Below are 17,910 nucleotides of genomic sequence, written 5' to 3' on the forward strand. Positions count from 1 at the left end.
AGGAAGGAAAGAAGGAAGAAAAGAGGGGAGCCTGGGTGGCTCAGTGGGTTAAGCATCTGACTCTTGAATTTAACTCAGGTCATAATCTCACAGTCTGTGAGTTCAAGCCCCGTGTCAGGCTCTGTGCGGTCACAGAGCCTGCTTGGGGTTCTCACTCTCTCCCTCTCTTTGCCCCTGCCCTGCTCAGATTCTCTCTTTCTCTCTCTGCCTCTCTCTCAAAATAAAAATAAATAAACTTAAAAAAAAAAAAGGAAAGAAAGAAGGATGGAAGGGAAGGAAGGAAGATAAACTCTCTTTAAAAAGAAGGTAAAACAAAATAAAAATTGAAAGCCATCAGGGCTCCAGGTGGAGTTTGGAATCAATAGACTGGTCTTGTTTGCTTTTAAAAAAGTTTCTTCCCTTATAAGGAAGGGAACATAAGATGAAAACAGAGAGGCAGGCAAACCATAAGAGACTCTTAAATACAGAGAACAAACTGAGGGTTGATGGAGGAGGGCGGGGGGTGGTCACAGGAGGGAAAAGGTAGGAGATGGGCATTGAGGAGGGCCCTGTTGGAATGAGCACTGGGTGTTGTATGTAAGTGATGAGCCACTGGGTTCTACTCCTGAAACCAATACTACACTGTATGTTAACTAACTTGAAGTTAAATAAATACATTTTAAAAATAAAATGAAAAAAAAAAAAAGTTTCTTCCTTTGGACTCACCACCCTTCCTCTTTTTTATTTTAATTTCTTGCTAGTGGTCTTGGGGTAAGGCGGATCTTTCATTTTAAAAAGGTAAGGAGGCCGGTCTTGTTAATCACTGGTCTCTTTCCCACGCTGAAACTTCCCACAGGTCACTTGGCCAAGTCTCAGCCTTAGCTTCCAGGTGCTGAGCCCTCCGGCCATATGCACACGAACAAATGCATGTTGCAGTTTTAATGACCATGACCTCTCCAAGGACCACGTCTGTCCTCCTGCGTGGGTGCATTCCAATTTACTAGTTTTGAGATGCAGTGAACATAAGGTTGTTCCTGCAACTGCCCAAGAGTGCTGGACCCAAGAAGGCACGAATCTTCTGATGCCTGTATGGATGCCCCGCTCACCCCTCAGCCATGCTCACTGCCTCTGAACAGCTGCCGCTTTCACTTCTTGTTTTTTAGTTTGTGTTTTTTTAATTTCCTAAGTTTTTTGTTTGTTTTTGCCCTCCACTGTTCTGGCAGATACATTTCTACTTTCCAGAGAAATGTTGAAACCACTTGTGCTAAAGGTATTTTTTTTTTTTAAATAGTGTCCTGTCAACGATGCATTGAGGATGTAATTTCAGGAAGTCAACATCTGTTTAAACACAACTTACTAAATGCTGCTGCTCATCATTTGGCCTTTGCAATTTCATTTTACTTAATGCCATGTTCAATGTTCTTGGTTCAAAATACGTCCTAACTTTAACTTTTGTCTCAAAGGCAGTATTTTATTAAAAAATGCACTCCATTTGACTTTCTTCTAATAGCACCCTTCCTCAAAATATACTGGATTTCTGTATCATATCAATTTATGCGTCTTCCTGTTTGTCTCTCTCCGTAGCATCATTATCTGTATAAGCAAAAGCTGCTTCTTCTGGAAGGTGGGGGGAGGGATCACCATAGTACCCACAGTTACCCCCCAGAAGAGGTCTTTTGTTATGCGGTCTCTGGTGGGTATCACACAGGATCGCCTCTTCAAAGCGAGACGCATCCATCACTCATCAACCCACAGGTCCTTTTCTGGAGTAATTTTGCTCCCTTTCCACTCAGATTTGAGGGAGTTAATTATTTAATATGTTTGCAAAGCACATTGGTTTCCCTAGAGAAAGTGTGCCACATAAATATATATAAATGAATAATTAATTAAAGTTTAAGCAGATTACTTGGTGAGTTCTTCCTTAACTGCCCCATTTTCCTAACGAGGTGTTTTGAAGTTACAATCTCCTTTTGGTTTCTCGCCCCTCCTCCTCTCTGACGCCTTCTCCTTCTTCCTCTTCTTAATTTCCTTCCGTTTAATTCTTTTTCCCCTCTGTCAATTCTATCAGTGCCTACCATATTGTGGGCACTCGGTCAATCAGAGCGATTTAGTGCCAGATCCACAGGTAAAAGCCTTCATTAACTTCAACGGGTGTCATAAGCTCCTCAGAACTCTAGGGTGAGATTAATAATTAGATAATGATTCTAATGCACTGTGAAAGCTAGAAGCCAGCCTCATGAAATGCTGAGTGATCAGTAGTCGAGATCAGTAGTCGAGAAAACCCTTGTTTACTGACCCCGTTCCCTGATCTGTTTCAAGTAAAACAAGAGATCCCTGATACTCTAAAAATTAATATAAATCAAATCAAATCCCTCCTGCAATCCTGACTCCTCTCACCGGTTAGAACAAAACAAGGAGGTTGCAATCGAAGAGCACGGTTTGGAAGTCCTTTGGATTCTATTTGAGGGAACAGCAGACTAATTTGGATCGTGCTTGAAGGAGTGCCATAATTGCTTATTGAATGTTGACGTTCAAATCCTAGTTATTCCTTTACCAGAGATTAAGGGGAATTAGAGAACAGTTCACCTCCATCCTGCTAAACCTGACCCAGTTTATTTACACCGTAATCTTACTACAGAGCATAAGAGGTAAAACGAGCTTCTCTTATCAATTAATAGCTGGCGAAAAATTTAGATTTCAAGTTCAACATAAGAGCTATTTATTCTAAAGCACTACGGAAATGAAGAGGGGCTTCCTGTGATGCTGGAGGGAGGGACTCTGGGCGGGGGGGGGGGGGGAGTGCTGAAGAGAATTTTTTTTTTTCCTTTCCCTCTTAAGAGTTTGAATTACTGTGCAATCTTGGATTTTCTAGTGACCCGTGTTAAAGCCCTGGGGCTAAAGCAGACCTATAATGGATCTATTTCTGAATTGTTCAGCAGTATTGGAGTTTAAGACAGCAGTCATGGTGTATGCATATAATGAGGCCAGTGCCTCCTTCTGCATCCAGGAGGGCAATGGTCATAGCCCTTTGCTGCCGCTCAAAGTACAGAAGGGAGCAATCTCTTCCTCCGCCCCGTCCAGAATTCTCCGTGGTCGCCATTCTGTCCTGAGCAGACACCGAAGTTGCTTTAAGGATATGAGATACGAGGTCAGTGAAAGACCCTACCCTTGCCCACGGGTCCCCCTGTCCTGCTTTGCCCGCCCCAACCTTCAGTCCCACCCTCCGCGATCCGAAACGCACTCCTCTGGGTTAAGGCATTGTTGCACGTTCAAATACCTCTGGGAGGTAGAACATATCCTCGTTATCAGGGATTAATAATTTAGTGTTCGTTCGACAAACATTTGTTGCTTGTTGAATTTATTCATAACATGAATTAATCAGAGTCAGAGAGTGAGAAGACGTGTTGGAGTTCAATGCTGCCTTTTGACTGGTAGGGTGACCCCTCTCAACCTCAGGTGGTACACCTGGAAAGCCATGGGGCTGGATCAGATCTCCCAAGCTGCTTCTAGGCCCAGCACTGCCTAGGTCTCAGCCAGTTGTGGGAACGGGCACAGACCAGACAATGGTGACGGATGGGCGTGGGGGTGAGGGTGTCTGGGCGTAAGGATGCTGGGGGAGAGCCTGAGACTCGACAGAATGAGCACAGAAACTCATCAGAGGGCTCAGGTCTTTGATTTGTTTTGTATCAACCTGTAGCTTTGGGTCTGAGTTCTAGAGCTCAGCACAGAGTCTGGTACACAATAGGTATCCAATAACATTGGATTAAAAAGGTAATCCAATAACATTGCATTAAAAAATATAAGAAAATGACAACACTTACATATTAGTGTTCGAAGGCTGCTCGAACAAAGTGCTCCAAACTGGGTGGCTCGAAGCAATAGAAGTTTGTTGTTTCACAGTTCTAGAAGGTAGAAGTCCAAAATCAAGGCACAGGCAAAGTCACGCTCCCTCTGAAGCCGCTAGACAAGGATGCTTCCTTGTCTCTTCCCACTTCTGGTAGCCCCGGGCGTTCCTTGGCTTGTGGCCTCGTGGCTCCAATCTCTGCTTCTGTCTTCGTATGGCCTTCTTCCTTCTGTGTCTTCACATTGGCACCCCTCGGTGCATGTCTATGAGCAAATTTCCATCTTCTTGTAAGGTCACTGGTCATATTGGATGAGGGCCCACCCAACGATCTCAACTTCACTTGATTACATCTGCGAAGGCCCTATTTGCAAATAAGGTCATATGCGCAGGTACCAGGGGTTAGGACTCCCAGCATATCCTTTTAGAGAACACAATTCAACCCATAACAGGGTCATCCCCCCAAGATTCCACAGGAATTGTTGAGACAGTGACCTGAAATATGGATGTGAAATGTCTTGGTGATTTGAAAGTATTTATGAAAATGTGGTATTAGGAACTCAGCTGGGATTTGAGAGTGCTCCTCTCTGCTACCCTTCAGGCTGTCCACACAGAGGTTTGCTACGAGGACTCGGAAGTCCTGCTTAGGGGTGTGAAGACAAATGTGGGGGAAGACTACAGAAAACAAGGTCAAGGACACAAGGACAAGGTTCACTACCTTCACAGGGTTGGCTGGGCCTCATTCAGGTTCTACGTAAGTGAGGTGACCTCAAATAACCCCCGTGCTAACCAGCCTTCCCAGAATGGGACCCACAGGCAGGTAACGCCTGTTCACCAAGGTCACACTGGAGAGAACAGAACTCCCCGATTCACACTCAGCTTTATGTGTTTCATTATCGTAGACTTGGAAGGTCACTTAATGAAGACAAGCTTTAACAAGCACCATAAGGCATTAAACATTGCACTACCCAGAACACAGATGCGGTTCCTGACCTCCCAGAGCCTGGGTCTAAAGGACACAAAGACGGTCACAGAGGTATGTTACATGTTTGTTTCCTTTCCCTTTCGGGGGCTAGCGCTAGGGAAGTGTTGCATTCTTAGGAACCACAAATCCAATTTCCAATTCTGGGCTGAATAGTAATTTTTCCTGAAGGTTTGAATAAATCATCCAATCTGCTTCAGTTTCAACTATTTTCAGCATTTCTATTTTAATCATTAATTTTGGCTGCTTAGGACCCCAGAGACACTGAGCCCATTTGTGACTTAATTTGGGGTGGGGATGAGGCAGGAGGCAGAAGAGGCACTGAGCACCAAACGGGAGAAAATAGGCTTGAGCTACCGTCTGAAAGATTTGGGCCAGATGCAAGGAACATTTTGTTGTCAGTGACAACTGTAATTCTTTGGTTTGCTCTAGCAGGGCAGATGACAGAATTTGCACAACCGTAATTTTGGTCAAGACCGGAGAGATTCTGATGTAAGAAGATAGTTTAATTTTCATTCTGATTGGACCACAAGGAGACGAGTCAGATGAAATAGCCCTTCAGGTAAATCCTAGTACTCAAGATAATAAGAAGTGCATATAATCCATCCTGCTCCCCTTGTTGCTTCGAATGCCAGGGAGCTCAAAATGAACTACACTGTTGAGTTAAAATATAGTATTAGCCTAGGACACTGTTTCAGTTACCTACTGTTGTCAACAAACTACCCCTAAACTTAGTGGCTCGGAACAGTTTATTTTTACCTCTCATGGGTCAGTGAGTTGCTAGGACTCAGCCGGGCAGTTCTGGCTTAGGGATTCTGAAGCAGTTTCAGCCGAACGGGGCGGGGCTGGGTTCGAGTCATGTAAAGGCTCGACGGATAAACCTTCAGGATGATTTGCTCATTCGCAGGTCTGGCCCACACGGGGGTCGGAATGTCTGAGCATCTCTCTCCCGTCACATGGCTGGCTTGCTGGTGGTGAGAGTTGACACACAGCAGCTGGCTCCCCCCCCCCCACCCCCCCCAGGGGTAAATACTGGGGGAATACCCTCCCCCGCTCCAGGGTTATAATGGAGATGTGCTTCATGGGTGGGGTCATCCTTAAGCCCTTGACAGGTTATTTATTTATTTTCTGTTTTTCATAAACTTACAAGGGATGGACCTTTCTTTGTGAGCCTTTTTTGGAAGTAGGTGAGTCTGAAAAATACACAAGAAGTGCTTTACTCTTGTCTAGGGCTTGACGATTTGCCACGCACCCTCACCCATGCTACCTCACTGGCCCCCACACCACCACATGGATGGCCAGATCGGTGACTTTATCCCCGGTTTTGCAGAGGCTGGCGACTGAGGTTCAGAAAAGGATTCGTGACCCGGCAAAGGCAGCATAGCTGGGAAGTGGCGGGATGGCCCCAGACAGATGTGTCCGACGTGGCAGTGTCTGTCCCCAGGCACCATGAAGCCCGGACACACACCTGCGTTTCAAACCCAGGTGCGAGCCCTGGACATACCTCACGACACCTGCTTGCCCCTCCACCACCCGCTGTCACTACAGAAGTTTCGTGGAGTCGTGGAAGCTCCGGTCCTTGAGCACAGCTGCTCGGACCAAACCAGCTCTGCCACCTGGTGATGACCCTGGACCTGGGATCTTTCAAATGACTCAGTTCCTTCGTCTGTAAAACGAGGCTGCTGTTGCTGCTGCTGTCACGAGGACTGAGTGAATTAGTGCGTCAAAGTGATACGTGGTAAGAACTTTCAAAAGAAGTCTCTCACTCAAAGGCTGCAGAGATAAGTAGCTGTTAAGAGAACCCTGGGCTAGCTTCCTCTTCTCTATGCTTTTCTTGATTTTATATGGACCTTACTAAGTGTCCATGCAAGTACAGCTCATCTTGACATTGCATTTCACTTGATATTGTTTATTACCGGATAGACTAAAAGCCCTAAGTCGATGTTAATGCCTGTCTAAGGATCGCGATTTCAGCTGCAGGATGCAGTCATAAAATATTGTCAGGACTTGTAGATACAATCCGCTTTCCCCAAGGTCTCAGGTGTACTCACTCTCTCTCTTCAATTATTTACACTGACACTCCCTAGGTGCACAGTCGCTGTCCTTCCTCGCTCTCCGTCCCACGTGGATCTGCACACTCACACCCAACCTCCCTCCACCCTTTTCACACACATGTTCTTCTCAACATGCTCACCCGAAAATATTTTTCTAACTACATGCCCTTGACCTTCTGCATCCCAGCGTTCTTCCTTCCTCAGACCCTCAGTATACAGCTATCTCTGTGCTCACTGAGCCGAAAATGTCCCCTGGCCATCCCAGGTGCCCTGAGGATGGAAGGAGAAGTTTTTGCAGCCAGGCCCAGTGGGGCAGGTTGCAGACCTTTGTATGTATGAACGAGGAGGCTTTGGATACCTGGCTGCACCTGCTGTTCGGCTCTCAAGGGTCTCCATCAGTCATCTGAGGGGGCCAGGGAGCGGACTCCCCTGCTGCCCCCCTGGCCATGGCATAAACAGCCGCTGCGCAGTCCAGAACTCTTGAGATAGCTGCTGCTTAAGGGGGCAAATGTTCCTGACTCGAGAGGAGGCTTGGCTGAGGGAAGCTGCCTGCTTCTTCCCAGCTCAGGGTCGGGGGGGGGGGGGGGGGTAGAATTGAGCTGAATATGCACCTATTCAGAAGGGCAAAGAGCCAAAAATAACCGGGAGCAACAGCATTTCATCTGACAGGCCCAGAAATAGAGCTCATTTCAGAGTGCGCCAGGCTTACAGACTGGGTGATTCTGAGACCTTCCGCATCCCCACAGAAATACATGGAAAAACTCCCAGCTGACACAAATGCTTCCATCCTCTCTTCACACAACTTCTCAAAGCGAGGACCCTGTGGCCCAGGGAAAAGGAGTCTGCAGTCAGAGAGACTTGAGGCTCAAAAGATGGGGGTCTGGGGATCCGGGGATGAGGATGGTACCTGGTGGAATGTTCTAAGAGAGGAAGAAACAGGAAATAATTGGTGCATACGGAGGATTCAAAAAAGGAAGAACAGAGACAGGAACAGATTTAGGGAAGGTAAAGCCTAGGCTTTCTCATCCCCCCCCCCCGCCCCCCCACCCTGTGAGAAACACGGAAGTACTGAATGTTAAGAACGTCAGGCAGGATTTAACTGGATCCCCAAGGTCATTGTTGGCAGGAAAAAAGGCCATGGTTTTCCAATGGGGATGGGAAATGTGTGGTCTGACAGCAATCTTCTCTTCCATTTTTGTTTTCTTCTCTTGTATTTTGATGTAAAAGGCAAATGTCACAGTTCATTTATCTTTATTCCGCATATCTGAAGTTGCAGAATGGATGGGAAGTGGCAGGGTACGGAATTCCAGAGGACCCTGCCCACGGGGAAAATTGTGTACTAACAGGAAGGAGCTGGAGGAGATAACAATGGATGTAAAAGGAAAAGAAGGCAGGAAGGTAATAAGGGGGCAAGAAGGAAAGGACAGCTAGAAAGAAAAAAATGAAAAAAGAAGATGATGAAGTCAATCTGATCGACTGACTATGCCTAAGAACCTTCTACGTATAAGGCCAGGGGACAATGCCCAGAGCTGAGGAGAACAGGTGTGCAAACCGACCAGAAAACGAAGCAGGATTAGCCGGTTGCCACACGGGGTTACAAGCAATGTTCGCTGGGGACAGAGAGAAACTACTGGTTGATTTTTGACCTGAGATCACAAGGGATGTCTCTCTAGAGCTGGTGGCATTTGCCTGGGCCCAAAGGTTTATGTAGGAGGGCGCTTTCCTCACTGCTCTGCAGTGCCCTCCCTGCCCCCTCTTATAACTCAGAGATCAGGTGTCTTTGCAGGGACACACCTCAAGACAGATCCCAAGACATCCTCAGTACCTAGAAATGTGGTTTCCAAGTGCCCATGCGTGGACTGTGACAGCCTGAAGGTAGCAAAAAATAAGGCAATGACAAGTCTGGAATTTTTCACAAATTATATTCCGTTTAAAGAGCTGTCTTTTATTGTGATATTGGATCCTTCCTAATTTTTTGACGGCAAAAATACCGTCTTTTGGATGAAATAATGTTGATAAAAATACTATATTGGGGTTTTTGTTGGTTTTAAATACTTTTACTTGGCAAGTGGATAGGTAGCCAACTGCATTGGTCCCTGAGATTTTACAGATGTTAGGCCATTTCAGATTCTAAGAACTCCTGGCCTAGAACGCCGTTCCGTGCTCACAGAGGCAAGCATATTCAGTGAAGGTCATGCCTTTTTCCTGCAGCCCTGACCTGACCCGTCCAGGCTTCTGGATGCTTCTCCTCATAAGCCTTGCAGAGAGAGAGGCTACCAAGCTCCTGCTGGACTCGGTCTTTTTCTGTGCTGAGGTGCGGGATTGCTCTCTCACGGTCTCTCAGAGGGGAGGAGATAACCCTAAGGCAGTGATGAGTGAGATCAGATACAGTCCCCAGGGACCTTCCCAGGTTAGTGGAGCATTAAAACTTAATTCGAACCAACAAACTGTGAAGGTGGGAAAGAATGGTATTTTAAAACGAACGGTCTTCTTCTGCACTCAGACCACACCCTTCAAGTTACTGATCCGGACAGAGGAGGCAAGGGCAATGACCGATTCGGTCTTCTGGATCAGAATGTCACAGTCCACTGTGACTAGAAATCCTGACCTTCTGTTTTTCTTTCCCCTCTTCAATACAACATGAATGAGTGAATCCTGCCACGCCCCTGCCCTGGGCCACAGAGCAACCTGAACATCCCTTTTTGGGGACCGAATTGTCTTGAGGTCAGTTCTCTGCCTGCCTGACGCTCCTCACGGAACAGGGCACCTTCCTACCTCTGGATTTTGGGGTGTTGAGTGATGCCTGGCGCACAGTAGGGGCACAACAGAGGCCTAGTAAGTAAGAGACTCGGTGCACCGTGTTAAAAACAGCTCAGTGCCCCAAGGGGTGCCTCCGCAACAACTACACTTAGGTAAATTCAAACTCACAAGGCTTCTGAAACTTGGATTCCATGAATCCTGATTCCAAACAACCTAAGGGAGCCATTTCATTCCCTGAAGGCCAAACTGAGTCCGTGTGCAACGAAGTGGAAGAGAACTCCAGAGAAAGGCCCAGGAAGACAGGCGGAAATTCCAGAAATATGGTGAAGCCCCATTTTCTGGAACTGGCCAACAGTTTTCCGTCCATACACATTAAAAAGTATAGTCTATACTCTGACCTGCCCCCTAAAAGAATATGGACACGATCTGGGACAAAGCTGCCAAACCTTCCAACCCCCCTGGACACTCAATAGAGTAAATGATTTTCCACATCACACAGGAGAATTTTCAGTGCTTCGGGTCCTTGGAAGTGGGGCAGGGTGCTGGAGACAGCTGTCAAACAAAGACACTCTCAGATGTTTTAATGTAGTGCCTGCTGGATGAGGTAGCAGCAGAATGACCCTATCTACACGCCAATGGTTCTGGAAATGGGGTCTGTGGACCAGCATACAGCCTCTCAAGCCTCACCCGGGGCCACCTGAACCTGAAATTCTAGTGGGGTTGTCCAGCAACGTGTGTTTTAATAAGCCCTCCCCGGGATTCAGGTGCATGCTGAAGTTTGAGAACCAGTGACAGAAGACATTACCTTGGAATGCGTGGCTGGGAGCCAAGAACCTGACCCAAGGCCGCAGCCCTCAGGTGACCTAAAAAAAGAAAGGAATGACTCAGCTCGGTCGCTGAGTGTGGCCAGGCCTGTACTGAGACGGCCGAGGGCATACCCTGGGCACTCCATCTGTGCGGCCAGACTCTCCTGACGCCTGCCACGACTTGCCCTACCGTGGTGGCATCTCCAGAGGGCAAGGGCCGTGTCCTTCCAGGCTCCCAATCATTGTTAGTTCCAATACGCACAAATCCACCAGTGCCAAAGGGAAGCTCCTGAGAACTTTCGGACGTGGGTTAACTATTTCGGAGCGACAGCTACCTGCCCAAGCACTTGTCTGAACAGCTGGACACAGCCCAGCGCTTTCCAGAGCACCAGGGCGGCCGCAAGCTGGAAGTCTCGAGGGCCAGCAGGACCCGTATCCGCGAACAGCCAGTCCCAATCTGGGCCCCACGGCCGAGGGTGTGCCTGGGTTTATTCTAAAAAGTGTGCGCTTCACGAGCCTCACCCTTTCGTTTAGGGCTTCAGTACAATCGCATTGACCTAATTAATTCGTTTTCTCCTCGGTCCGAAGTGGAAACCGGGGCACAGGGCTGCAAATCCAATGCAAACCCGCTTTGGGCGCCGATACTCTGGACAATTAAAACAAAGAGCGCGGCGGCGGCGGCGGCGGCGGCACCGCACAAAACCCTCGGGAAACATCCAGAACGTGCCGCGTACCAGCCGGCAGGGCGGGGCGCAACCCGGGTTAAAAATGTGCCCGCAGGGAGGCGGCCCCACCCCTGCAGGTGGACAGGTGGAGGTTGGCAGGGGTCAAAATCCATCCTTAAAAGACTAGAAGCTGCGCCGCTGCGTGGCGCAACTGCAGGGGGCACAGTCGCCCTGCGCCCAGCGGGAATGGCGCCCTCGCCAAAAAAGCAAGGAAACAAAACCCATTGCACCGGCGGGAACTGGGCTGCGGGACCCGCAGAAGGAGTGGGTGGGAGCGGGAGGACGCGGGAGCGGGGTATAGAACGAGAAGGGGAGGGAGGGAAGGGAGAGAAGGGCAGGGAGAGAGGGCAGAAAGTGGAAGAGGGGGTTAGGAAGAGAAAGGTGCGAGGGGGAGATGGGAGAGAGGGAAAAAGGGGAACGGAGGGAGGGGAGAGAGGGATCGCGGGCAGGAAGAGCGCCGAAGGGGGGGCGGGGGAGGAAAGCGAAGAAAGGGGAAGGGGGGGAGGCGGGCCGGGAACCGAGGGAACCGGGAGGGGGGGGGGCGGCGGCCAGGGGGCGGGACCGGGGTCAGTCCCCACCTGCGGGGTCCCCGGCCGCGGGGCGAGGTGGAAGCTGGGGTCGGAGGCAGCCGCCGGGAGGCGGGCTGGGCACGGAGGCAGAGGGGAGGGAGGGGACGGGCACTGGGAGGCGGGGAGGAGCCGGCGCTCGGCTGGGGCTGCGGGGGCGGCGACGGCGGGAGCGGCAGTGGCGGCGGCGGGTCCGGCGGCGGCGGCGGCAGGTGGCCCCGCGCGCGGCGGCCGGCCCGGCCGGGGGCGGGCGGGAAGGTGGCGCCTCGGGCGGGGGCCGGTCCCTGCACCAGGTGACCTGTTCCGGCCCGGATCCGGGCGGCCTCGCCATGCAGCGGCGCGGCGCGGGGCTCGGGTGGCCGCGGCGGCAGCAGCAACAACCCCCGCCGCCCGCGGTCGGTCCCCGGGCCGCAGCCATGGCCCCCCCGAGCGGCGGCGTCCCCCCGGGCCTCGGCGGCCGCGCTGCCTGCGCGCTGCTCCTGTTCTGCTACCTGGTGAGCGCCGGACCCTGCCCGGGTCCTCCCCTCCGCGCGGGGCCCCGGGGACGCGGGCGGGGGCGGCCGGGGACCTCCTCCTCGCCGGGCGGTACGGCGCTGCTAGTTTTCTCGCTTCCGCGCCGCTGCGCCCCGGGCGCGCCCGGCACCTGGGATGGGTACGCGGGGCGCGGAGAGGGGTGCGTGGACCGGACTTGCGGCGCGGCGCTCTCGCTCGCGTCCGTTCCTCTCCCTCCGAGACGCGCTCCGCACCCGGGTTACGTTCCCCTGGATACCCCCCCCCTCCTGTTCCCCACTCCCCCCGGGAGCCTCGCCAGCCGCGTTTCCTCCCCACCCGCCGCGCGCGGCTCTCCAGCCCCCTCCCTCCCCGTCCTGGGCTCCCCTCACAGTCTCGCAGCTCCTTTCCTTCCCGTGCTTAACTTCGCCTCTCTCTCGCGGCGAACGCCACCCGCCTCGAACCTCCTTTTACTTTCCACCGGGGCCTCATGGCCCGGACTGTTTTCTGCCAACGCACCGGCGAGGAACCTAGCGTTTCCAGCGCTCTTCAACTCCTCCGTGGTCACTCCGGCCAAGTTGCGGATGCCAGAAAGAGATCTAGTTCTTTGTAACACGCTTACCGCCCGAGTGGGGACTTTAGCTGCGTCTTGAACGTTGTCCTTTGAGAGAATACGTTTGGCTTATGCACGTCAGTTTACAATTTGCACTCTTCTTGGCTTCTGTTTCCGTCATCAACTAAATGGCAGTAACCTATTTTTCAAAAGCAGCTCGTTTAAAATACCAGAGTAATTTAAACCCTCAGAACAAGGTGGGGGAAATAGTCCTCGTCGGTTCCTTTGATGGCCTGCTTTCTTCTGCTTTGAATTCTCCTAAACAATAGTAAATTTACAGAAGGTGACACCCTTCCTGTCCAGCCTACCTTATGTTCCAGGATCCTGCAGAAACCTTGGGTTATCTCGCCATATATTACTGTAAATAAATGAAATAGAAAATGCTGAATCATGAAACTGATGTAATAGGAAATTCACAGAACGCTTAAAATTGAGCAATGTCATTGTCCAGAATTATTTTCATTTATGTGGTATTGCCGTTATGCAGAGTCTGTCTTCACAGAAGCTAAAAACTGCTTGGGAGACATTGTCAGGCATTAGAATTGGATTCCAAAGAAATTGCCACCTAGCCCAAGTTTCTTTTAACACTCTTTACTTCTTGGCTGTTGCATTTCTTGAAGCAAGAGGGTGTAAAAATGCAAATTGTAATTCTGCTTTAGAAAATACCTGTTGAGCAATCCATGCTTTGCCTCATATTTTAAAGTACCGAATTTCGTGGTTGGCTTTACTTGATAGTTTCATGAGAAGTTGTCAGTTAACCTGAATGGTTTTTTTTTTTTTTTTTTTGCACCCGAGAGATATTATTATTTAATATTTACGCCACAGGGTTACAGCACACAGGCTCATAAATAAAACTACCAAAACAAATGCCAGGGTTTCAGTGTAAACAGATGATCCCCGTCCACAAGGCACTGGTTACCCACAGAGGCAGAAATGATATAGTAGAGTCGTGTGTGAAACATTAGTGTACAGGTGGTCTGGAAAGTTCCACGTGGAAATCCGAAGACCTGGCCAGGAGAGACCAGTTCTTGTCAGTTCCGAGAACTCAGAGGAACAAGAACAGTGGTCTGTGGGAACAGAGGCAGATGACGGAGCGGGTGTAAAAGTTCTCTGTTTGGACCCAGAGGGGATTTAAGAGAACAGGTCAGAGAGAGGGGAAAGAGACGATACCCAAAGCATAAGGTGAGATAGTGAAGTCATGAGGTGCGGCTCCGAAGAGAGATTATAGAAAATACCGTAATGTGGGAACTAACTGGAGCGTGGATGAGTGTCTTGGCAGACAGAGAAGGATGGGATTTGGGAACGATCACGAGGAGGGAAATGTCAGTGCTTCCTGACTGTGTGTGTTTCCTTCAGATGGGCCTCAGATAGGCTACTGTACAGGAAAGACTCGGATAAACAAGCAAGCCATTTTGCAACTCAATGAGAAGGTTTTGTCAAAGCCAGGAAAGCAAAAGTGTGATTTGGCAGATGGGTTTCCCCTTTTGTTCTAAAGGTCTAGCCGTCTGCTTAGGATTCTGTTCTAGAGGTACGAGCTACCTGAGCCACTGCTAAAAGGTAAGGCTTCCTGACCTTGGAGAAATTCAGTGTGCAAGGTGGGGGACACCGCAAACATTGGCACAAAACACATGAGGGCCAGAAAACAACAGATGAAAAAAATGCGTAATTGTGTCCGTTCTGCTTGTCAAGGAATGCTTTGTAGAGGAAGAGAGGGGTCGGGGGAGGCGAGGCCGGCAGGTGGAGGGTACGAGTGGAGCAGAATAACGAGGCAGGATCTCAGGAATGTGCAGACACTGGAGGGAGAAAGCTGTCCCATAATTTGGAAACGTGAATAATAATAAGAGTAGCAATAACAGTTTGCGTTATATCAAGTCATTTATATCCATTATGCAGTATTAATTTTAACAACAACCTTGTGAGGTAGAAGCTGTTAAGATCCTTACTCAGATGAAGTGACTTGAGACTCAGAGAGGTTAAGTAAGTTGCCGCCGGCCACACAGGTAGTCCAGGATTGCAACCCAAGTCCATCTACTTCCAGAGCCCCAGTTCTTAGCCACGCTACCTTACTGCTTTTCTGGATCTCACTGCTTGGAACCCATTCCTCTCATGCATAGATGCATGCATGGGCCGTTAGCAAAGCTCTTACAATTAGCAGCCACTGTGCAATTGGCCAGGATGTGAGGTCATGTCTAAAGTAGCCTAAAATATACAAAGCAGGAAGCACAGGCCACAGAATAGAAGCAGGATGTTAAAAAGAAAAAAAAAAAAATAGGTGAAACCAGAAAATATTTGCCATCTGTGATGGAGAGGTTAAAGATAAGGTCCTTCTGTAGTCCAGAGGCAGCTGGTGGGGGTTAGCGCTCGAGTCTGTATGAATGCGTGTCCAGGTGTAGAGCGAGTGTGCCTTGGAATGCATTCCAAAGCCAAGTCATCCGTGATTTGGGAGCTGATTCCCACTTGGTGTTATCCCCACCAGTTCGCTCGTTCACAGGGCCTGGAGGTTGAGAGTGCTTTTCTGAACAGATGCCTTTAAGCCCCTGCCCTCGTGGGTGCGGGCTTCCAGGTGCCAGGGTCCTGAGGCAGCGGGCGCCTTTCTTCCCCATTGGCGGGGACAGAGTAACCTTCAGTCACAGCCCAAGAACAGTACTGTGACTGTAGCTAGGATACTGCCAAAGCATGAATAATTGTGACGAGGCCTGAAAGATAAGTCACAGAACGATGCCAAGCAGATTTCGGAAAAGATGATCCCTGGTTCCAGCAGCTGCCAGAAAATTCTAAGGTCACCAAAGGTCAAGATGCAGAGAGCCCCCTCAGAGAAGGTGAGGGCCTCGAAAGTAAAAGGTGACAGAATCGCTTCCGCTGAGGTCACTGGTGCTGAGCTGTGTGGTCCATGTAGAACTTGCCAACAGACCCCCTTGCCAGTCTCTTACATCATTAACTCTTACCCTCCTCCAGACCTGGCTAGACCAGCTGAGGCTGCCCCAGCCCCATCGATATCAGTGGCACTTGTAGAAGGCATTTCTGTCCATTCTGAACTCTGGTCTCGAATGTATAATTTTTTCTTAAATGAGAAAAACAGATCTCACAATGGCGAACATTGATGTCAGCTGTAGAGCCGAAATATTCAGAGTGGACATTTGCACTTGTTAGACAATCAGAGGACAGAGAAATAAGAGGGCATTAGTGGCACGGATGTACGTGGGGATTGTTAGCAGACGGTGGCTGCGACAGAATTCTCCATCAGTGGCCACAGACCATTGGTTATCCCTCTAGAAGTATTCATTAACCCCTTACTCTGGAACACAGGACTTGAGAAGATCAAAACAAGGTATAGAGAATTCTCAATTATCTTGCTTGCCCAAGAGTGAAAATGAATATATGAAATACAGAGATCACCTTCAAACTTCGCGTCAGCCAGTAGGGTCCACATTCATCCTGACCAGAGCTCCGAAGATCTCCCAAGCCATGGTGTTTGCCTCTTGCTTTCTATACCTTCTATTCCTGTTGACAATGGTGTGGGAGCCATGAATTGGCTGACGGAGGCAGCTGGAGGAAAGGTAGACGAGAAGGCTTAAAGAATCCAGGCAATTCAGAGACGATGGATAGACTCAAGTAGACCATAAATAGTCTCAAGTGAATTCCTGTTACCCCACTCATCCTATTCCCCTGAGAAAGGAGCCAAGGGGCAGGAGGGCTGTGCAGCATGGGAGGAATTGTTGGAGAGATTGGCCGACATCCTCATCCAAAGAAGGGCTTACCCTAGCTGGGGAGCTGGTCCGGTTCAAGGTGTATGTTTGTGGGTAAGACAATACCTACCCTCCCCACAACCAACCCGTAGTGACACGGTGGGATTTTCACCCACACACATCCCCACCCCGCCTTCAGGATGAGAGTGAGCAAAGTCCCAACTTTTCCCCCACCTGTAGCCAGAAAGTGGGACAGGTGGAGAGGTGAGTTGGTGAGTTGAGGGCCTCTCCTTTGGGGTGTTAACTGGGTGTTAAGAAGGACACTATCGCAGACTTGGGAGTCAGATGGGAATTTGAATTTTGGTTCTGGTTTTTAGTAGTTGGTTGGCCTTGGGCAAGTTGCTTACCGTCTCTGAACCCATGCTATTTTCTCAGCTGTAAAACTGGAATGCTGTGTCCCTCCCAAAGCCCTTGTGAAGATTAGCTTTGAAGGGAGACGTTCTGTGAAGGATGAGGTTAGAAGCGAGTGAGAAAAGGGACTTTCCGCACCTGTCCTGATGCCCGCACAGAGTAGGTACTCCATGAAATCAAACCAAACTCAACCTTGGTTACCATCTTATGATTTAAGTTAAAAAGAAATAGCTTATCAAACAGTGTTAAAGAGGCGGGGGGGGGGGGGAGCAGAGACAACTAGAAGCATTGATCATTGTGGTGGTTTTTCTAGCCAGCTCTCAGTTTGGGGAAGGCATATTAGTAAACTGGGAAGTATTTCCCAAGGCACATCTCGATTTTGGGGTCCATATTGACATCACTGCCCGTTCGGTTTAATTGCATGCTTTGTTGACATAAACAGGATTTTTGCTTCTTTCTGGTCAGCAGAAATTGGAAAAGTAGGCGTTTTAAGGCAATACAGTTACCTCTTGACTTATGGAAAGTTTGATCTGGCCAGTTTGGAGAGAAAGCACACTCATTAGCCAAGGTTTCCTTAGGTGACTGGTGGGATGGAATGGGCAGGAATGAGAAAAACACACAGTTGTTGTTTGTATATCACATGAACCCACGTACACGTGTTAGTGTAAATAAACTTCCCATAACAAGACGTGAATGATTGAAGATTTTGCAGTCTCTCTGTCCCTGCCTTAAATGACAAGTGGACCATATGGAGAAAAGAACCAAGTTTTCTCAGCTTTTTAGAACTGGCAAGATTATTTGAATAGAATTTCTTCTTATTGATTTTGTTTAAAGGCATCAGATGCAGCCATCCTAAAAGAAGTTTAGGCAGAATTGATAGATTTTTTTTTTCCCACCCAGAAGATACATAAATTCATCTGTTTTGCAATTCCCAGGCTGAATCGAATGCATTTTGGTCTCCAATTTGGGGTCTCTCATCGTGAACACAACATTAACTG

At 49.2% G+C, this 17,910-nt stretch overlaps 1 protein-coding gene and 1 long non-coding RNA gene across 10 annotated transcripts in view; one reads left to right on the top strand and one right to left on the bottom strand.

The window, feature by feature from the left end:
* Positions 1-1,413: 1,413 nt before the first annotated feature.
* Positions 1,414-13,148, bottom strand: LOC113596605 (uncharacterized). Of its 2 annotated transcripts, none has more exons than XR_003417403.2 (4): positions 12,722-13,148; positions 10,422-10,479; positions 3,801-4,315; positions 1,414-3,105 (listed from the first exon to the last, which is right to left on the bottom strand). It is a non-coding gene; the product is annotated as an uncharacterized LOC113596605 (long non-coding RNA). The 2 variants fall into 2 exon arrangements; XR_008296378.1 differs by lacking the exon at positions 12,722-13,148 and adding an exon at positions 12,205-12,518.
* The window catches only part of SEL1L3 (SEL1L family member 3), a 103,997-nt gene continuing 97,970 nt past the window's right edge, over positions 11,884-17,910 (top strand). For 2 of the 8 annotated variants that reach the window (XR_008296377.1, XM_053217500.1), the window contains exon 1: positions 11,884-12,207. Coding sequence is in view for 7 of the 8 variants with exons in the window: in XM_053217500.1 (XP_053073475.1) it covers positions 12,043-12,207 (165 nt within the window). In the remaining variant the exon portion in view is untranslated. The remainder of the gene's footprint in view (positions 12,208-17,910) is intronic. The other 6 variants (XM_053217497.1, XM_053217498.1, XM_053217494.1 and 3 more) reach the window with 3 other exon arrangements.

The sequence above is a fragment of the Acinonyx jubatus genome, chromosome B1 (genome assembly GCF_027475565.1).
Source record: "Acinonyx jubatus isolate Ajub_Pintada_27869175 chromosome B1, VMU_Ajub_asm_v1.0, whole genome shotgun sequence".
NCBI lineage: Eukaryota > Metazoa > Chordata > Mammalia > Carnivora > Felidae > Acinonyx > Acinonyx jubatus.